A 17,043-nucleotide genomic window follows, 5' to 3' on the forward strand; every position below is an offset into this window, starting at 1 on the left:
TGTGCTTTGAGCACATAGATAACTAGGCGTCGGTTAGTCATTATATAGGTACGTTCCAGAGATATTATAGGCTAAACGGCAGCCTGTTATAAATTATATAGGTCGAAACTCTCATTAGTCTCGACTCTACTGGTTAAAGACGAAGGTATTATTAGCTGTAGTAATAGGGCTGCAATTTAAACTATTGGAAAATTATTCGTAACAATAAATATACTACTAGATTTATATATATTTCCGAACTACAGGTAATAATTTATTCGTTAAGGAAATTTCTCTTGAAGCCGATTTATCGTTGATTTAACTATAATTATGTAAAGTTCGAATTAAAGCTTACTCAAGAGTTTTAGCAACTTGGAACCGAGCTCGTCAAAATATTGTAGACGTACTATTTATCCCGTACACATGCATATCATGTTATCTGGGGACGTGCTTAATTTTTAAATACTTCATCAGCGTAGGCTATAATGCTATGGAATTGAGAAGATCACATTACGCTGGTACGACCGGTATTTATGATAATAAATGAAGAGTCGCGAGAGCAAAATACCAAAGCCAAAATAATTAAGAATTTAATGAACGCATACACATCTACATACATATATATATATATATATATATATATATATATATATATGTAGATGTGTATGCATATATATATATAGTTATACACAAAATGTATACGTGGAAATTTGCCAAATGGTAATTATTCCAAGTATTATTATTATTATAGAAAAATAGGTAAGAAGAAAACAAGTTTACACTAATGAACCTTGAGTTACTTACTTGTTAAATGTTTATTTATTATTATTATTAGTAGACTTGTCCTTGAATTTATATAGTTATATAAATGTGTATATTCTTAAAATATTCGTCCAAGAAATATAATCCTTTTATTTTTGCTGGTCCTTATAATAACCTAATATCCTTGTAACAAGTAATTGTGCTGGAATTGGTCTGATCGTACGCTGTATACGTATATATATATATATTTAATAATAATGCGTTAATGAACGCCGTTACTTTCGTCGCGCGTATACGTTAATCGCTGATAGAAAGGATATAAATATACTGATTATAGGAATTTAACGATAAATAAAAACTGATTGACAAAAAACTGAGATCAAAACTGTATGAAAAGAACTGAATAAAACTGTACGTAAATCTGAAGAGAATTATGGTGTGTACGACTGGTCGTGATTAGCTCTGGCACGAGACTGGCGTGTCAGGCGTGGGCGATACAGTCATGCCGCGCGAGAGTGTTATTACGCCGTCACTGCATTACTACGCGGCCGCCGAACCGCTCACGCGTGCTTAACGTGTACAATTAATACGCGCGGCGCAATTATACATAATACATATAATATATATAATTATACATATAAGTTTTACATTACATTAATACATATATCAGGATTAAGTGAATTTTAAAAGTTGTCACTTAACAATTTTAATTTTTTATAAAAAGCAAAGAATAGTTACTAAAAATATTAAATACTTCGTCGATGTATACTTCTTGAGCACTACCGAACGATTGACTCCGGAAAAGATTTTCGGAAAAATCAGGATGATTCCTACTCTCCAAAAGAAACTCTAGTCAAATTGATAAAAATCTTTAAAGGAAGAAGAACATTGATTTCGCTTTAGACGCTTAGCATGTTGGAGGATGTTAACGGAACTAAACAAGGCTAACTCAAAAACCTTATCTCTAAGGCAAAAAAAAGCAATAAAATGACTAACAGACAATTCATCATTAAGATTACTCTATCTCCAATCACCTGCTGCGTACATACTTTCCAACGCATCTTCATTGAAAAAGGAACATCGAATGCGTTTTAACCTTCAGCATGAGGTAAAGTGTTATTGGAGAAAGTGCAAGCTGGTGTGGGTGGTCGAAAGTTTCCTAAATTATATGTGTGGCCCTGAAAAAGGATAGTGCACGCTGCTAGAACGCATCTTCATTTAAAAAAGGAACATCGGTTATGCTTTAGACTCTTAGCAACGACTTCTACAGCAACCTACCTTAACAACCTCTGTAGGTGGGTGGGAGAGTGGGTGAATGGGGGGGGGCACTGTCGAAGGGCCCACTAGCTTCTGTCTCAGGACATACGCATATACCTTATGCATTGGCGGCGCATCTTCAATGCATAAGCTACATCGATTACCTTTTAGGTACTCAGCGGGAGGTGTCAAAGGTACATCAAATGCCTTTTAGACACTCAGCATGAGGTCTCACTCTGTCGAAGGGGCCCCATAGCGCCCTACTATCGAAGGAGAGCGAGAGAGAGGGATAGAAAGAGAGAGAGAGAACAGCATCCGCACTATACGGCGTACGCGCCTAGCAAGCTAGAGACGCTACCCCCTCTCCGAGGGTCCACACTCAGCCAGCATAAACATATAGTTTAACAAACACCCTACCGACTTCTACAGCATCCTACCTTAACAACCTCTGTGGGTGGGTGGGTGGGTGGGTGAAGCGTCCTACTATCGAAGGAGGGGGGGGAGACTGGCCCCCTCGAAGGGCCCACTGGCACGCGGGAGGTGTCGAACGAACATCAAATGCAACACTCAGCATGGGGTCTCACCTTATCGCGATTAAAAGGTGTCACTATCGCGACACCTTCATCGGGCGGCCTCTTTGTGTCCCAGAACATACACATATCCCTTATAGATTGGCGGCGCGCGCGAGGTGTCAAACCAACATCAAATGCCCCTTAACACTCAGCATGGGGCTCGCTGGCACGCGGAAGGTATCAAAGGTACATCAAATGCCTTTTAGACACTCACCATGGGGTCTGACCATAAATTAAAAGGTGTCACTACCTTCACACCTTCATCGGGCAGCTCCTTTGTGTCCCAGAACATACATTGCTTATCTACTTTGGTACTGCCCTTGTCCTGCCTAATGCAAGTTGGGAGGTCCCTTGTCCAGCAGTCAGATTAAGTCCTTCCAAGTCTTTTAAACAGGAAGTTTAAAAGACTTGAAAGGATAGGTTGTGGTCCTGAGGTTGATTGGCCGAAGGGTTTTGTAGAAACACTGTTAATCGTTCTATATCGTCATAAGGTGACCCCTTATAATCATAGATCCCTAGATGGCAGTCCTTCAAGTGATGGTCTCAATCGGACAGATAAACGTTTCTTCCACTAAACCAATGGGTCCGTATTACTTTCCAGTTTTTATACTTACAAATGATGTCATATGACTTTGACTCTGTCTTGGTCACGTAATGTCTGCATATATTATGATATATATATATATATATATATATATATATATATATATATATACGAGGTGTGTTCAAAAAGTAAGGTGATTTTTCAAATTTCACGGGCAACGTACTTTCGATTATCGATTTTTTTGTTTTGTTATGTTGGTACACTCTTCCCGAACATCTGTACCAAGTTTCAAGAGTATAGCATTTTTTGTTTGGTTGTGAGAGGCGTAAAGGTTATAAGTGTTTTGCGTGCTCGGCGATTTCTTGCTATCGAAAAATATGGATCAAAGGATTTGCATCAAATTTTGTGTAAAAAATAAAATAAAGAGCTCCGAAACACTTGAAATGTTGCCGGTGGCATACGGTGAAACTGTTCTAAGTAAAAAAAATGTTTACAAGTGGTACAAACTCTTCCAAGATGGCCGGGAAGATGCCAATGACGAGCCTCGCTCTGGACGCCCAAGCACGTCAACAACTGATGAAAACGTTCAAGCAGTGAAGAAAATTGTTCTGGAAAATCGTCGAATCACTATCAGAGAAGTTGCTAAGGATGTTGGTATATCGCTTGGCTCGTGCCATGAAATTTTTTCTAACGTTTTGGGCATGAGATGTGTGTCAGCGAAGTTTGTTCCGAAATTGCTAAATTTTGACCAAAAGAACCGTCGCATGAGCATCGCTCAAGAACTGTTGAATGACGTCAACGACGACCCAGATTTACTCAAAAGGGTCATAACTGGTGACGAATCATGGATATATGGTTATGATATCGAAACCAAAGTCCAATCGTCCCAATGGAAGAGCCCAGATGAGCCAAGACCGAAAAAAGCACGCCAAGTTCGATCAAATGTCAAAGTTTTGTTCATTGTTTTCTTCGATTACCATGGCGTGGTGCATCAGGATTTCTTACCATATGGACGTACGGTCAATAAACAGTATTATCGTGAAGTTATGCGCCGTTTGCGAGAAGCAATACGAAGAAAACGCCCAGAAATGTGGAAAAACAATTCATGGCTTTTGCATCACGATAATGCCCCTGCTCACTCATCTTTGCTTGTGAGAGATTTTTTGGCCAAAAACAACACCACAATCATGTCTCAGCCACCATATTCACCGGATTTGGCCCCATGTGACTTTTTCTTGTTCCCAAAACTAAAGAGACCTATGAAAGGACGGATATTGCAACGATTGAAGAGATAAAGACTGCATCGCTGGAAGACATCAAGGCTATACCGAAAAGTGCTTATGAGAAGTGCTTTGAGGATTGGAAAAACCGTTGGTATAAGTGTATTGTATCTGAGGGGAATTACTTTGAAGGGGACAACATAAATATTGATAAATAAATAAATATTTTTTCTTAAAAATACAATGTCACCTTACTTTTTGAACACACCTCGTATATATCTATTTCGGAGGTTTGCTGCTACATGGGGAGTTGGAGAGTGTTTTGCCTTGTAGCGTTTGTTTAGTTTTAATACTGCTGAGGTAACATTCCAGCTGAATATATATTTAACAACCCCCATAGATCCGCAAGAACTTTGCCAAATCTTAATCTAGTCTATTGGATCAAATTGGGCAAAGTCATCGTGGACCTGCCGCTCTGGCCACGGTTTTAGTTGTTTGTTGTGGTGTGGCACCAGAATGTGTAGGCGCCGGTCGGAGTCATCCTCCCTTGGGTGAGCCGATATGTTTGTTCGCGGTGTCGATTCCACGCGGTCCATTTTGTCATCTTCATCCTCATAGTCCGTATAAGAATTGTCTGCGGTATAGTTGGACCAGTCTCGTACGGTGTATGGAAAGAATTTTAACACCGCAACAAGGTAATCGTTCTCTCTGGAATATTCTATGATGATTTCTCCTTACTGCGGGGAAGACGATGACAATGTAATCGTCACAGTCGAATGGATGGTCCCCATAGTCCCGAACAATTTGATAACTTGCCGGGGATCATCGTACCTGACACGCAATGCAGTAGGGCAATCATCACAACAGGTCCGACGGCTGGGAGGCGAATTCCATTAATTTCTTCCATCCTAGGGTAAAATATGGTCCAGTTAGTGGCATGGTCGAGAGAAAGAGAGGTATATCTGTTTAAGACTAAACATAGGCGAAAGTGAAGAAATTAATCAAAGATTAGTAAGTTTTGGGTCCGTTAAAAAAAAAATAAATTATAAAAATACGATTAAAAGGTTAAATATAAATAATTATTCCCCATTCTGTAACTTATAAACTATACAGCTGATTCAAAATATCTTCTATCTTCAAGGTCGATTCCTGTTATTACATTTTCTTCTGTGAGGTCAACTCGTCATGTTTTTCGTAAGGTCGCCCATAGATTAGAAATAGGGTCCAGTAGTTCAATTTCCGTCAGCGTGACAAGGTTCGTAGAAGCATCTTTGTCTATCGTGACAGGCCGGTTTGTTTTAGTCGAATTCGTATTATTCACTTTCCTTACTTGAGACTTAGGGTATTGTCTTTTGATCTTTCCTTTCCTGAGTTTCTTCTAATGTTGCCACCTACAGGTAGTATCATGGTCCTCATAGATTGATGTATCTATCCATTCGTCGCAAAGCCAGTGATGTCTCGTTTCGTTACTTTGGTCCCATCTCCTTTTCCGTATCTCAGAATACCTAGCGCCGTAGATAGGATCACATTCCCTCAAAGCTTTTGTCGCATCAACAGCTTTGTAATATTGAGCATATCCAATAGCGAGAGCTTCTTTGTTATCTCGCACCACTTTATGATACAATAAGATCCAAATTGTACGAAATGTTGGAAAAAAAATATTTCCGTAGTCCAGGGAAGTCGACAAAATAATCTGGTTTTCTCCGTGGGTCTTGTATTGCTTGATCTCGATGTTCTTGGATCCTCGATGCGGGTCCGGTCTTTTGTATTCAGGTTCCAATTTTTTATTTTCCTTGCTTCAATTGCGTGTTTAGTCTTAGCAAATTTACATAGAATAATTCTTGTACTATTATTAGTGAGATTTCGCAGCAAATAAAATTCCTCTATGGGTCCGATATTTTCTAACTGAGCCAAAAGTTCGCTCAGCGACTTATGTCTTAAGTATCGTATCTTGATGCACGTTGGATCTATGATCAAATGCTCTGATACGTCACTCATGATGGTATTAAGTACTAAAACAAATGATCAATAAATTAGGGGTTAATTTTCGTACAGACTCCGCTGTCTGAGTCTGTAAACCCGAAGAATTCTCAGATCTTATCAATGGATTAGGTTTAGTTTTTTTGAAGTTTGAATATGGAAAGTTTCAGTTTGAATTTGTTTAGTAGACTGTTCTTCGGACATACGTGTAGGTTTGTTTATTTGTGATTAGTCCAAGGCTAGGGAAAACTGATCTGTGTCGGAGGTCAGGTGAATTGTGTTGAGACGACTTTGGTGCATGCACGTGAGATAATTCGTGTATTGTGGCATTAGTCAAGGCCTTCGAGCGTGAGAGGTAGCATTTATAAATTATACTGATAATTATTATGATTATGGTATTAATGCTGAATCCTCCATAAATTAGTCCTGATTAAGATGTGATTTTCTTATGTTTTTGTATAATTTCTGTCTTTTCCATAATATCATTTTATGTCTTTTCTTAACTGGTCCAACTTTCAGTTTGTGGGGTTCACTCTTCTAGTTTTATATCTGTTTCAGATAAATAGTATAACGTTGGGTCAATTCGTCAGATTGAAAGTTAAGTTTTGGTATAGGTAAACATTTGTATTATCTTTGTTCGCTTCCGTAAGTAAGGTTGCATCCCTAGTATATCCGATGCACCCCGGGGCAATTCTCAGTATTCCTACCCCTTGTATTTGGGTTATTTGGTTCATTCGGTCCGGACAAACGATTCCTGTCGTATCTTGTCGGTAAGCTGAGAATATCCATGAACCACCCATTGATATATAATTCTAATCAGTTATTCGTTGTATTTTTAATACTATGTCGCAATGGTATAGTTCATGACTAGATGGCTGCAATAACATCCCAAATTCACAATTTTTATTTAAATTAGTATCTACTAGAGATCCTCCTACTGGACATATGAAGGTATAATGTGTTCGCACACAGCTTTGTAACGAATGATGATTTATTTGTATATATTGTTTTTGATCCGAACTTAATGCCAAGTATGGGTATCTGTGTCTTATATATGCTGATTTTTCAGTTGAGCTCGGTCATTGTGGTACCAATACCGAGTGGAGACGGTATAGATTATAGTAATTTCTGTCGACTAAAGGTAAATGGACGACAATGTACGTCTTTCCTTTCGCTGGATAGCATCAATGTTGGAAATTTTAATGATTTCCTCGATTCTGAGGTCTTCAGTTTAAATCGGGAAATCAAAGTCTGTTGCAATAAATTTTATATCGTTCGCTATTTGATGCAACATGTTAGAGTCTATATGGTCCGGATGTACTTTGCCTTTTTTTAACGCACGAATAATTTCAAGTAGTCTTTCCGAACTTTTGATATAATGGTCCAGTTTTGTCTCTAGCATTCTTCTAAGCGATTGTACTGAAATCATCTATTCCAGTCGAACATTCTCATTTTCCAATTTTTCAAATTATTATCGCATTTGAATGTTTAATTTGTAAATTCTGTCCCGGTGAACGTCCATCATTTTATAAAATTTATCCACTCCTGTGGTAATAATATAAGTCCTATCATTGAAAAGTTTAATGATATCCTTTTGGTCCGCATACAGTTGATTTATATTGGCTTCTATTTTATCAATCTCGTCAATAGTTATCAACCCAAATCAACTATAACATAGCCTTCCTATGCCTTCAAAAGATACCAATCTATTTGACCTTATATTTTTAGGTCCTTGAACATCAGGGGGTTGAATGTGTCCCATGTTCTCGATAGCTCCTTTGATGTTTGTTTGTACTTGCATAAGAGCGATTGTCTTCAGGTCAATATGATCTTTGCCAATTATATTATTGCAAGTTTCCTCATTGAGATGCCCAGTACAATTTCGTAATAGCGAGCGAAGTTCAATTATAGTAGTGGTCTTTACCAGGAATAAGTTAGTATCGATAGGTATGTATAGTTTGCAGTGTGCACTCTTTATTCTCATTGGATCTATTCTTTCATAGTATATGTCTGAATTGCTGTCTAGCTTTTCTGTAGTATAAGCTCGGGGGTCCATAATAGACGGGGCGAACACAGAAAAGTAAGATCAGATACATATTAAATGATATAGAAGAATAGTACTTAAATGAACAGAACAAAGTGTAGAATAGATAAAATATATGAATATTTGAATATATATAGTTACGCCTGAAGCTTAAGTTTATCCACATGCTTGCATATTCTTTTTCCATTGGTAATTCTAACAAGACATTTTTATGATTTAATATTTCAACAATTTTTAAGGATTTTTTATTATAGCTATCGACTTTTCCTACCCGAGGTTCATTCAATATCCAGGCATAATCACCGACTTTCCTTTTAAAGGATCTAGCGTGTTTGTCGTATCGGTCTTTATACTTTTCCTTTTCACGGATTTGATTCTCACCCGCCGCTATCTTAAGCTCTGTCAAGCGTAAGACTAGATCGCGTAGGTATTGGTTATAAGTTCTTAATTTTTCTTCCCTAGGGATCCTCATAGAGAAACGAGCGATTCGTCCACAAACTAGCTCAAAAGGTGTGTAACCAGTTCCATTATGTATACTCGTATTATATGTGAAAACGGCAAAGGGGATTAATCGGTCCCAGTCGTCGAATCGTTCCGAATATATTGGTAAGAAATCAATTAAGGGCGCATGGCTTCTCTCGAGAGAGCCATTAGTCTGAGGTCTATATCCGGAAGTAGTTAAATGGTGAATTTTAAACAAGTGTAATAACGATTTCACAATATCTGAAAAAAAGCTCGTCCCGCGATCTAACAATATTGCTCTCGAGGCACTGAATTGGCATATTAAATGTCTAGCCAACGCCTCAACGATAGTGGTTGCTAAGATTCTTTATCGGTACTACGATTAAGTATTTGGTCAGATTACATTGCATGATCAGCAGATGACAATTTCCACTAAGAGTGGTCCGTAATTTCCCTACAGTGTCTATTGATACCTTGTCGAACGCCTCAATTGGTGTGTCCGTTATCAGCATCGGTTCCTTAGTCTTGTGGCGATCATCTTTCTTCTCGAGACAACTCGGGCATTTCCATACATGATTTAATACATCTTTTCGTAATCCTAGCCAGTAATATCGCGATCGAATTTTCTGATACGTCTGATTAAATTTCAATTTTAAACCGATTTCATCTAGCAGAGTAGTTGAAATAAGCATTAGGTCACTCACACCTAAGATAAATCGAGTGTCACAAGTCAGGTGACTTAAGGTGAGGTCAACTCTGTTGGACAGAAGACAACTAAACGAAAATATCAAATCTAAAGGCGAATACACGTATAATTATACGTGATTAACGGAGCGGCAGTTAGCTCTGAATCATGGGAGATTGTTCTTAAATAAACCCAAGTTGCATCAGTTAATTCACCCCGTTACAATATATATTATATACTGGATAAGAAAAAATATGAAAACCCCTAGAAATTTAGGAGGACAAGTGTTAATAAATAATTAAGGTTTGGAGTTAAGTAATTACATAGTCCGACAAGATTTTTGCACAAGCAAACCATACATGGTTTCCCGAAGATTTTTTGGCGCTGAAACCGAATCCGACCTCAGAATTTCTCCAATACGTGAGGATTTTGAGATATTCTAATCTAAAAGTGCGAAAATAGTGATTTTTGCCTATATTTGAGGTTATGTAGCACTACGACATTCTCTATACACAAAAAAATATAAACGACATCTTAAAGTAGCAGCCTAGTCCTTTCAAATGCCGTTGAGTTTGCTCAAATAGCTTATATTTAATAAATATTGTACCTCTCAGAACATACTCGTACAGCTTTGAAAGTTTCGACGTCGAATTTTATGTCAAACGACTTCAATCAACTACTGTTCTGCAAGAAAATTAAGATATACGAGGTGTGTTCAAAAGGTAAGGTGACTTTGTATTTTTAAGAAAATACGGTTTTTCCAATCCTCAAAGCACTTCTCATAAGCACTTTTCGGTATAGCCTTGATGTCTTCCAGTGATGCAATCTTTATCTCTTCAATCGTTGCAAATCTCCGTCCTTTCATAGGTCTCTTTAGTTTTGGGAACAAGAAAAAGTTACATGGGGCCAAATCCGGTGAATATGATGGCTGAGGCATGATTGTGGTGTTGTTTTTGGCCAAAAAATCTCTCACAAGCAAAGATGAGTGAGCAGGGGCATTATCGTAATGCAAAAGCCGTGAATTGTTTTTCCACATTTCTGGGCGATTTCTTCGTATTGCTTCTCGCAAACGGCGCATAACTTCACGATAATACTGTTTATTGACCGTACGTCCATATGGTAAGAACTCCTGATGCACCACGCCATGGTAATCGAAGAAAACAATGAGCAAAACTTTGACATTTGATCGAACTTGGCGTGCTTTTTTCGGTCTTGGCTCATCTGGGCTCTTCCATTGGGACGATTGGACTTTGGTTTCGATATCATAACCATATATCCATGATTCGTCACTAGTTATGACCCTTTTGAGTAAATCTGGGTCGTCGTTGACGTCATTCAACAGTTCTTGAGCGATGCTCATGCGACGGTTCTTTTGGTCAAAATTTAGCAATTTCGGAACAAACTTCGCTGACACACGTCTCATGCCCAAAACGTTAGAAAAAATTTCATGGCACGAGCCAAGCGATATATCAACATCCTCAGCAACTTCTCTGATAGTGATTCGACGATTTTCCAGAACAATTTTCTTCACTGCTTGAACGTTTTCATCAGTTGTCGACGTGCTTGGGCGTCCAGAGCGAGGCTCGTCATTGGCATCTTCCCGGCCATCTTAGAAGAGTTTGTACCACTTGTAAACATTTTTTTTACTCAGAACAGTTTCTTTTCTTTTTACTCAGAACAGCACTTTATTTTATTTTTTACACAAAATTTGATGCAAATCCTTTGATCCATATTTTTCGATAGCAAGAAATCGCCGAGCACGCAAAACACTTATAACCTTTACGCCTCTCACAACCAAACAAAAAATGCTATACTCTTGAAACTTGGTACAGATGTTTGGGAAGAGTGTACCAATATAACAAAACAAAAAAATCGATAATCGAAAGTACGTTGCCCGTGAAATTTGAAAAGTCACCTTACTTTTTGAACACACCTCGTATACCATAGACAGGCTAACCTACCTTGAACCTAAATTATATCATTCCCACAAATCCTTACAACCCTTAAAAACCACCCCTGCCAACCCTCAAACAGGCTAACCTACCTACGATAAATCTGGGTAGAGCGAGTTTAATCGACTGCTTTTCTATGAGGAACGTAAGATCTCAACCACAGATAGGCTTATCTGTTTTGTCCTTGACGTACTCTATCTCCATACATAAGATACCCTTACAACCCTTATAAACCGCCCTACCAACCCCCCAAGCAGGCTAACCTACCTAACGCTGGTTAGAACGAGTTTAATCAATTGCTTTTCTGTAAAAAAATGAATGTCTCATTGACATTGTCTCTGATATACCCCTCCTCAGGTAGGGGTAGTTTATAAGGGCTGTAAGGGTTCGTGGGGATGACGTAGTTTAGGTTGAAGTTGGGTTAGCCTGTCCATGGTATATATCTGACTCACCACTTAATCTCTAACTTAGCTCATGATTTTTACAACGAATCATGTAATTTTAAGTATAATTAGAATACCTAAAATCAAAAATTAATTAAAAACTTAATTACCCAAATCAGTATTCTCATTCCCTTGCATGCCACCATTTCCTCTATTGAGGCCATGACCTCAATAAAGGATTTTAAACTTGGATTACTATCGTGAGTTATTTGTTGGATGTGGGAAACTTACGTCTTGATGATCATCGCTAATATATCTGAAATCTGAAAATGGCTAATTAGATTACTTAATTTGTTCACTCCCGTTCGTATTTATTCCCGGGAATAAAATTTTTCTTAACTGTGCTGATCTGAATGAGGCTATTTGATAAGTTGGTAAGCTAAGAATTAGAGAGTTCGCAGTCGAGAGATAACCTAACCAATTCAGCCAGAAATATCAGGAATCAACAAAAAGAAGATCTAAAATCAGATTTTGTCAAATCGTACTTCCTAAGGCCACCGTAACCTTTGTGAACGGCAATCAGGCTTTTCGAATCCTATCGCTGTCGTGAGTCAATTTAGAGTTATGACGACATTTGGAACTTAATTACCATAAAAACCTCAAAATACACATCACCAAATTATGAAAGATTTATAATAATGTACGAATTTTTCATGATATGTTGAGTATACCTCCTTTTGTTTATTCTATTTTACCAGTATGACTCCTTTGTGCAAATGTATGGTATACAAGAAGAATAATATTTAGGTATGAAAAGTTAATATGGTATAACATATTCCTAGTTAATTTATAGTCTGCAAACCAGAGAATATAGCATTTAAAAAATATAAACTCAGTTTTTTATCAAACTCATTGATATCCATATTTACCTGAATCGTATAATATTATTATTAAATTTATTAAAAGTAATAACATTTTGTTTTCAGGATGAAGAAATAGTAAAACCAAAGCAGACGAAAAAAAGAAAGAAAATCAATCCAGTTGGATCAGATAGCGAGTAGCAGTAAATTGCTTTTCTTGGTATACTTAGATGGCCTACTCGTACATTCTAAAATGCATGTAGGATTGTTGGAAAAAATATATATAAAAGAATGGTTTTACCTAATTGTTTTTGAAAACCAAGTTGTTTTCTTCAATCATCCAATAAAATCGCATTTCAGTACTAGCTACTACAATTAAATGTCAAAACTAAGAGGATTATAAATACTCGAATCGCGGAGTAACTGATGTTTTCTAAATTCAGCGTATATGTATAGCATAATATGTAAAAGAAGAGTGGATTCTTGCAAATTTAAATTGTTATTCGTGACTTTATTTACGAAATTATTTATTTGCGTGGGGAAAGAGAAGTCTGATTGCTCCGATTATTAAGCAACCTACAAGGCCTACAAGTCGCGCTATTTATTCACGTTGCCGCGCAGCTTAACTCTTAGAATATGAATATTGGAAACTTTTTTCTTGAAACGCGAAAATTTAGCTATTTGAAAAAGCACCTCCATTGGGTGGCAATATATTTGGATTTGGAAGACCTTCAATGCCTCTTTAATATCAGTTCTGTGCATAATTCACGAGAGGGATTTGTAATTCAGGAGTTCTTTGCAGGCTTGTGCAACAGCTGTGCAAAGCCAGGTCCGGTTGTCAGGATGCCGTAAACGAGGCTGTACTGCCTCGTAACCAATGGGGAAATTGGTTGCTAGTTATCGTAAAAGATATACGTCGATAGAGCGCATGAAACGAAAAGAAGGAAAAGAAAAGAGTCAAACGCGATAGTTAGAGGACATAGAGATCGTTAAATAGTTTAATATGTACGATGGAAAGTAGCCTAATACAAATAGAGAATCAAAGCAACGCCGCAAAAAAGAAGCAATGCAAGCGAGCTATAGAGAAAGAATAGAGGTATGGAGTCGTTATTTAGATTTATTATTATAGGTGATTGTTACTTTGAGGTCTGTCGGTATGAGTGCAGTAGGGTATGATAATGGCAAGCACGCCTATTCACTTCACTCACAGTCCCCAAGTTTACACAACAAGTCAGAGTACAAGTACCATGCACGACGGACATGATTAACCGGTGACCAAATAACGCGAGAGAGAAAGCGAGGACGCAAGGAGCGAAAAAGATGTAATATATGCGAACACGACCATTTCAGCCAGCAAATTAGTAGTCAGAGGGCAGCGGCATGAAAGAGTTCCTACTCTTTTTCTTTTTTTTTAGCGGTAGCCAGTGACAAGTCTTGCCTTGCGTGGATTCTTCGCGCGCTCACATAGACACATATATATGCATATATTTGTGGTTCTCTCTCTCCCTATCTAATATTTGCTTACAGGCCGGAGTATATTAAGTTTTCTCTCCCTCTCTCTCTCTCTGATTCTCTCTCTTACTTATTATTCTTACTTTTTTCTGCTCCTACAGTCACTTTGGCTGCTATATATATATTGTGACGTCGAAGTCACTCTCAGGTACGCTTGGAGTAAGCGTAGACTCAGGGTTCCTCTGGTTTGGCTTGTGCGTAACACTTTAGCCGGGACGAGCAATATTGTTGCTCGAGAAATTCCTAATTATGGGGGTAATAATAACCAAATGTTATTATGAGCACACCAGACTTCTAGCTTAATGTGCTCTTAAGGGGGCTTAAATGGAAATCCACCAGACTCAGGCTTAATGGATCTCCGAAAAGTGATAACTATTACAGAAGGAAAAGATAGCCAAATAAATTTTGTAACTTACTCTTTTTTATTCGTTTCGAAGTAAGGAAGATTTCTTTCTTTAAAGTCACTCTTGCTCTCTCTAAATCCGGCTAGTTTCCTTCAGGCTGACGATGTTTCTTAATATAGTTGTGGCTCCTTGAACTTGAATCTGAGTTTATTAATTTCCACTGAACTTCTTAAAATAATCTGACTTTATTAATTTTCACTAAACTGTTTAAATAATCTGACTTTATTAATATTCACTAGACTGCTTATCGCGGCCTTGAGCAGGGTTTTTTATAACCTGGGGGCGGTTGGGTGGAAATCCCCTTCTTCAGACCCACAGAGTGACAAACTCAAAGTTTTCTGTATTGGCCGAAGAATTTTCTTGGAAATAGAAACCGGAATGCATAATTCGTCGGAGGGCGTGAGTTTTCAGAGAGAGAGGGCGATTCTTTTCTAAACTTGAGCCCTTTTCTTCACAGATGGCTCTTAGAGTTTCATTTTTGAGAGCAAGAGTGACGCTATTATTTTTAATTAATTAACGCAAACGAATGTTAATCAGAGTACATAATTGTAATTTTACATTATCACTTAATACAAGGGAATCGATTACAAGTTGAAATAATACTAAAAATGTAAAAATTCTATGATTAGTTATTATAAACGGATTTATAATATTTGTGGATTTGTCTGAACTTAGTATTACGTTATTAGTTACTATAGACTATCATTGCTTATGATTTAACTTAAATGGTATATTTTGATATTTGAAAATGGTGAGTCGATAAAAGAATGAGGAGAGTCGTAAATAATTATTTATAATAGAAGGTGAAAAGTTAATTTTTATAATTTTAATATTTTTATTTCATCGTCTTTGAATGGTAAAAAAATTTTTGTCTTCTTAAAAGAGAATAATTCGGTGGGAAAAATTATAACGGAAAACAGATTGCAGTTACAGATTGCAGAACAGCAATACAGATGCAGCCCTCTTCTCTCATCGGCATCTCAGCGCTCACGTGTTCGGAGGCTGCATGCACTTCATAAGTAAGTGTGAAGGTACGAAGGCAGAATAGCGTATTGAAAAAAATGAATGCACGCTTGTATAAATTTAGACTATAAATTCTATTGCTTAGAGACTATCAAGAAGAATTTTCCTGCGACACTCGACTCGGTTCCCACAGCTCATGAGAAGCGGATTCAACTCTGCCGTTGGTCTTAGAAAAATTATTCTTGTGAAATTAAAAAATTTTAATCGTATATGGCCCGCCGTCACAATATATATATATATATATATATACCGGGTGTCCACAACCACCCGTCCACCCCTTTTATTTCTTTAGCAACACGTTTTTAGGAAATATGATATATACGAAAGTTTTAGCAAATCAATCAAGGATTTTAGCGGTGTCCTTTAGTTTGACCTTGAAGTTGATTTTCAAGGTCATTTCAAGGTCAAATTTCGTTTTTAAATAGGAACCCCTATTTTTTATACTGGATTCTGAAAGAACACGAAATTTTGAGTAAAAAGTGTTTTTAGTATTTTTTTTATTAGACGCATATTTAGCGAGAAAAAAATTCAGTGATACCGGTGTCCATACCATCCGTCTAATTCTTCTAAAATCTAGGTAGAATACCTATTCAGCGAATAGTAAAATTCGAAGTCTTGTGCTAGTAAGTGCATTGTGCCTATTGATTGGTGATGCTTTTAACATTCACTTCCGGCCGAAAGTAGCCTACTGGGACAGGAAGTCAGTTTTTTTTAAATGGTGTAGTACTTTTTTATCGTGGATTTTGATTTTACATCGATTCCACATAAAAAAATATCTAGGTATGAAACTTTTGTTTAAAAATCTTTATTGTAAAAATGTACCACCTAGTAGTAATTATAAATAAAAGAAAATGAAAATTTTCTTTTTAAATTCGAGTAGTCAAAATGCAATGTTCGGTACGAATACTATGCAAAATTAAGTTTACTTTGTCAGAGGTGATTTCGTAATTAAACCCGACGTTGGAAATTATCTATCATTAAAGAAATAAATTATAAATTCATCATTTTCAGAGGTAAGTTTTAACTCGGAAAGAATTTGAACCATTTTATTGCGTTTCTCTTACTAAATGACAAATTAGATTTATTTTCTTTTCAAATAGGTACTTATGGTGTATTCCAAAGAAGAAGCGCACGACATGTTGCAAGTTTTATTTGAAGCTGGGTCATTCCTTGCTGCTGAAAGGTTGTGGCAAGAGCGTTACCCCAACAGATTTCCTCATTCTCGTAAAGTATTTTCGCGTCTATCTAGAAGAATCAAGAATGAAGGACTTGTCCAACCTCATCACAATAAGGGAAGGAAAATTCGCCGACGAATTAGAGATGAACGGTCTGTGGATATCGTCGCATCAGCAATCATTGAGCCAAATGATTCTATAAGGCGCCGGGAACGTGATTCTGGTATAA

General features: G+C 37.3%; 1 protein-coding gene across 4 annotated transcripts in view; it reads left to right on the plus strand.

Annotated features, from left to right (window-relative positions):
* Window positions 1–13,112, plus strand: part of LOC131665442 (integrator complex subunit 3) — a 510,516-nt gene extending 497,404 nt beyond the window's left edge. For 2 of the 4 annotated variants that reach the window (XM_058937323.1, XM_058937322.1), the window contains one exon: window positions 12,827–13,112. In XM_058937323.1, the coding sequence (XP_058793306.1) occupies window positions 12,827–12,839 (13 nt within the window). In that variant the 3' untranslated portion in view covers window positions 12,840–13,112. The remainder of the gene's footprint in view (window positions 1–12,826) is intronic. The other 2 variants (XM_058937319.1, XM_058937318.1) reach the window with 2 other exon arrangements.
* The last annotated feature ends 3,931 nt before the right edge of the window (window positions 13,113–17,043 follow it).

The sequence above is a fragment of the Phymastichus coffea genome, unplaced genomic scaffold, assembly GCF_024137745.1.
Source record: "Phymastichus coffea isolate CEN01 unplaced genomic scaffold, Cenicafe_Pcof_1.1 PCOF00051, whole genome shotgun sequence".
Lineage (NCBI taxonomy): Eukaryota > Metazoa > Arthropoda > Insecta > Hymenoptera > Eulophidae > Phymastichus > Phymastichus coffea.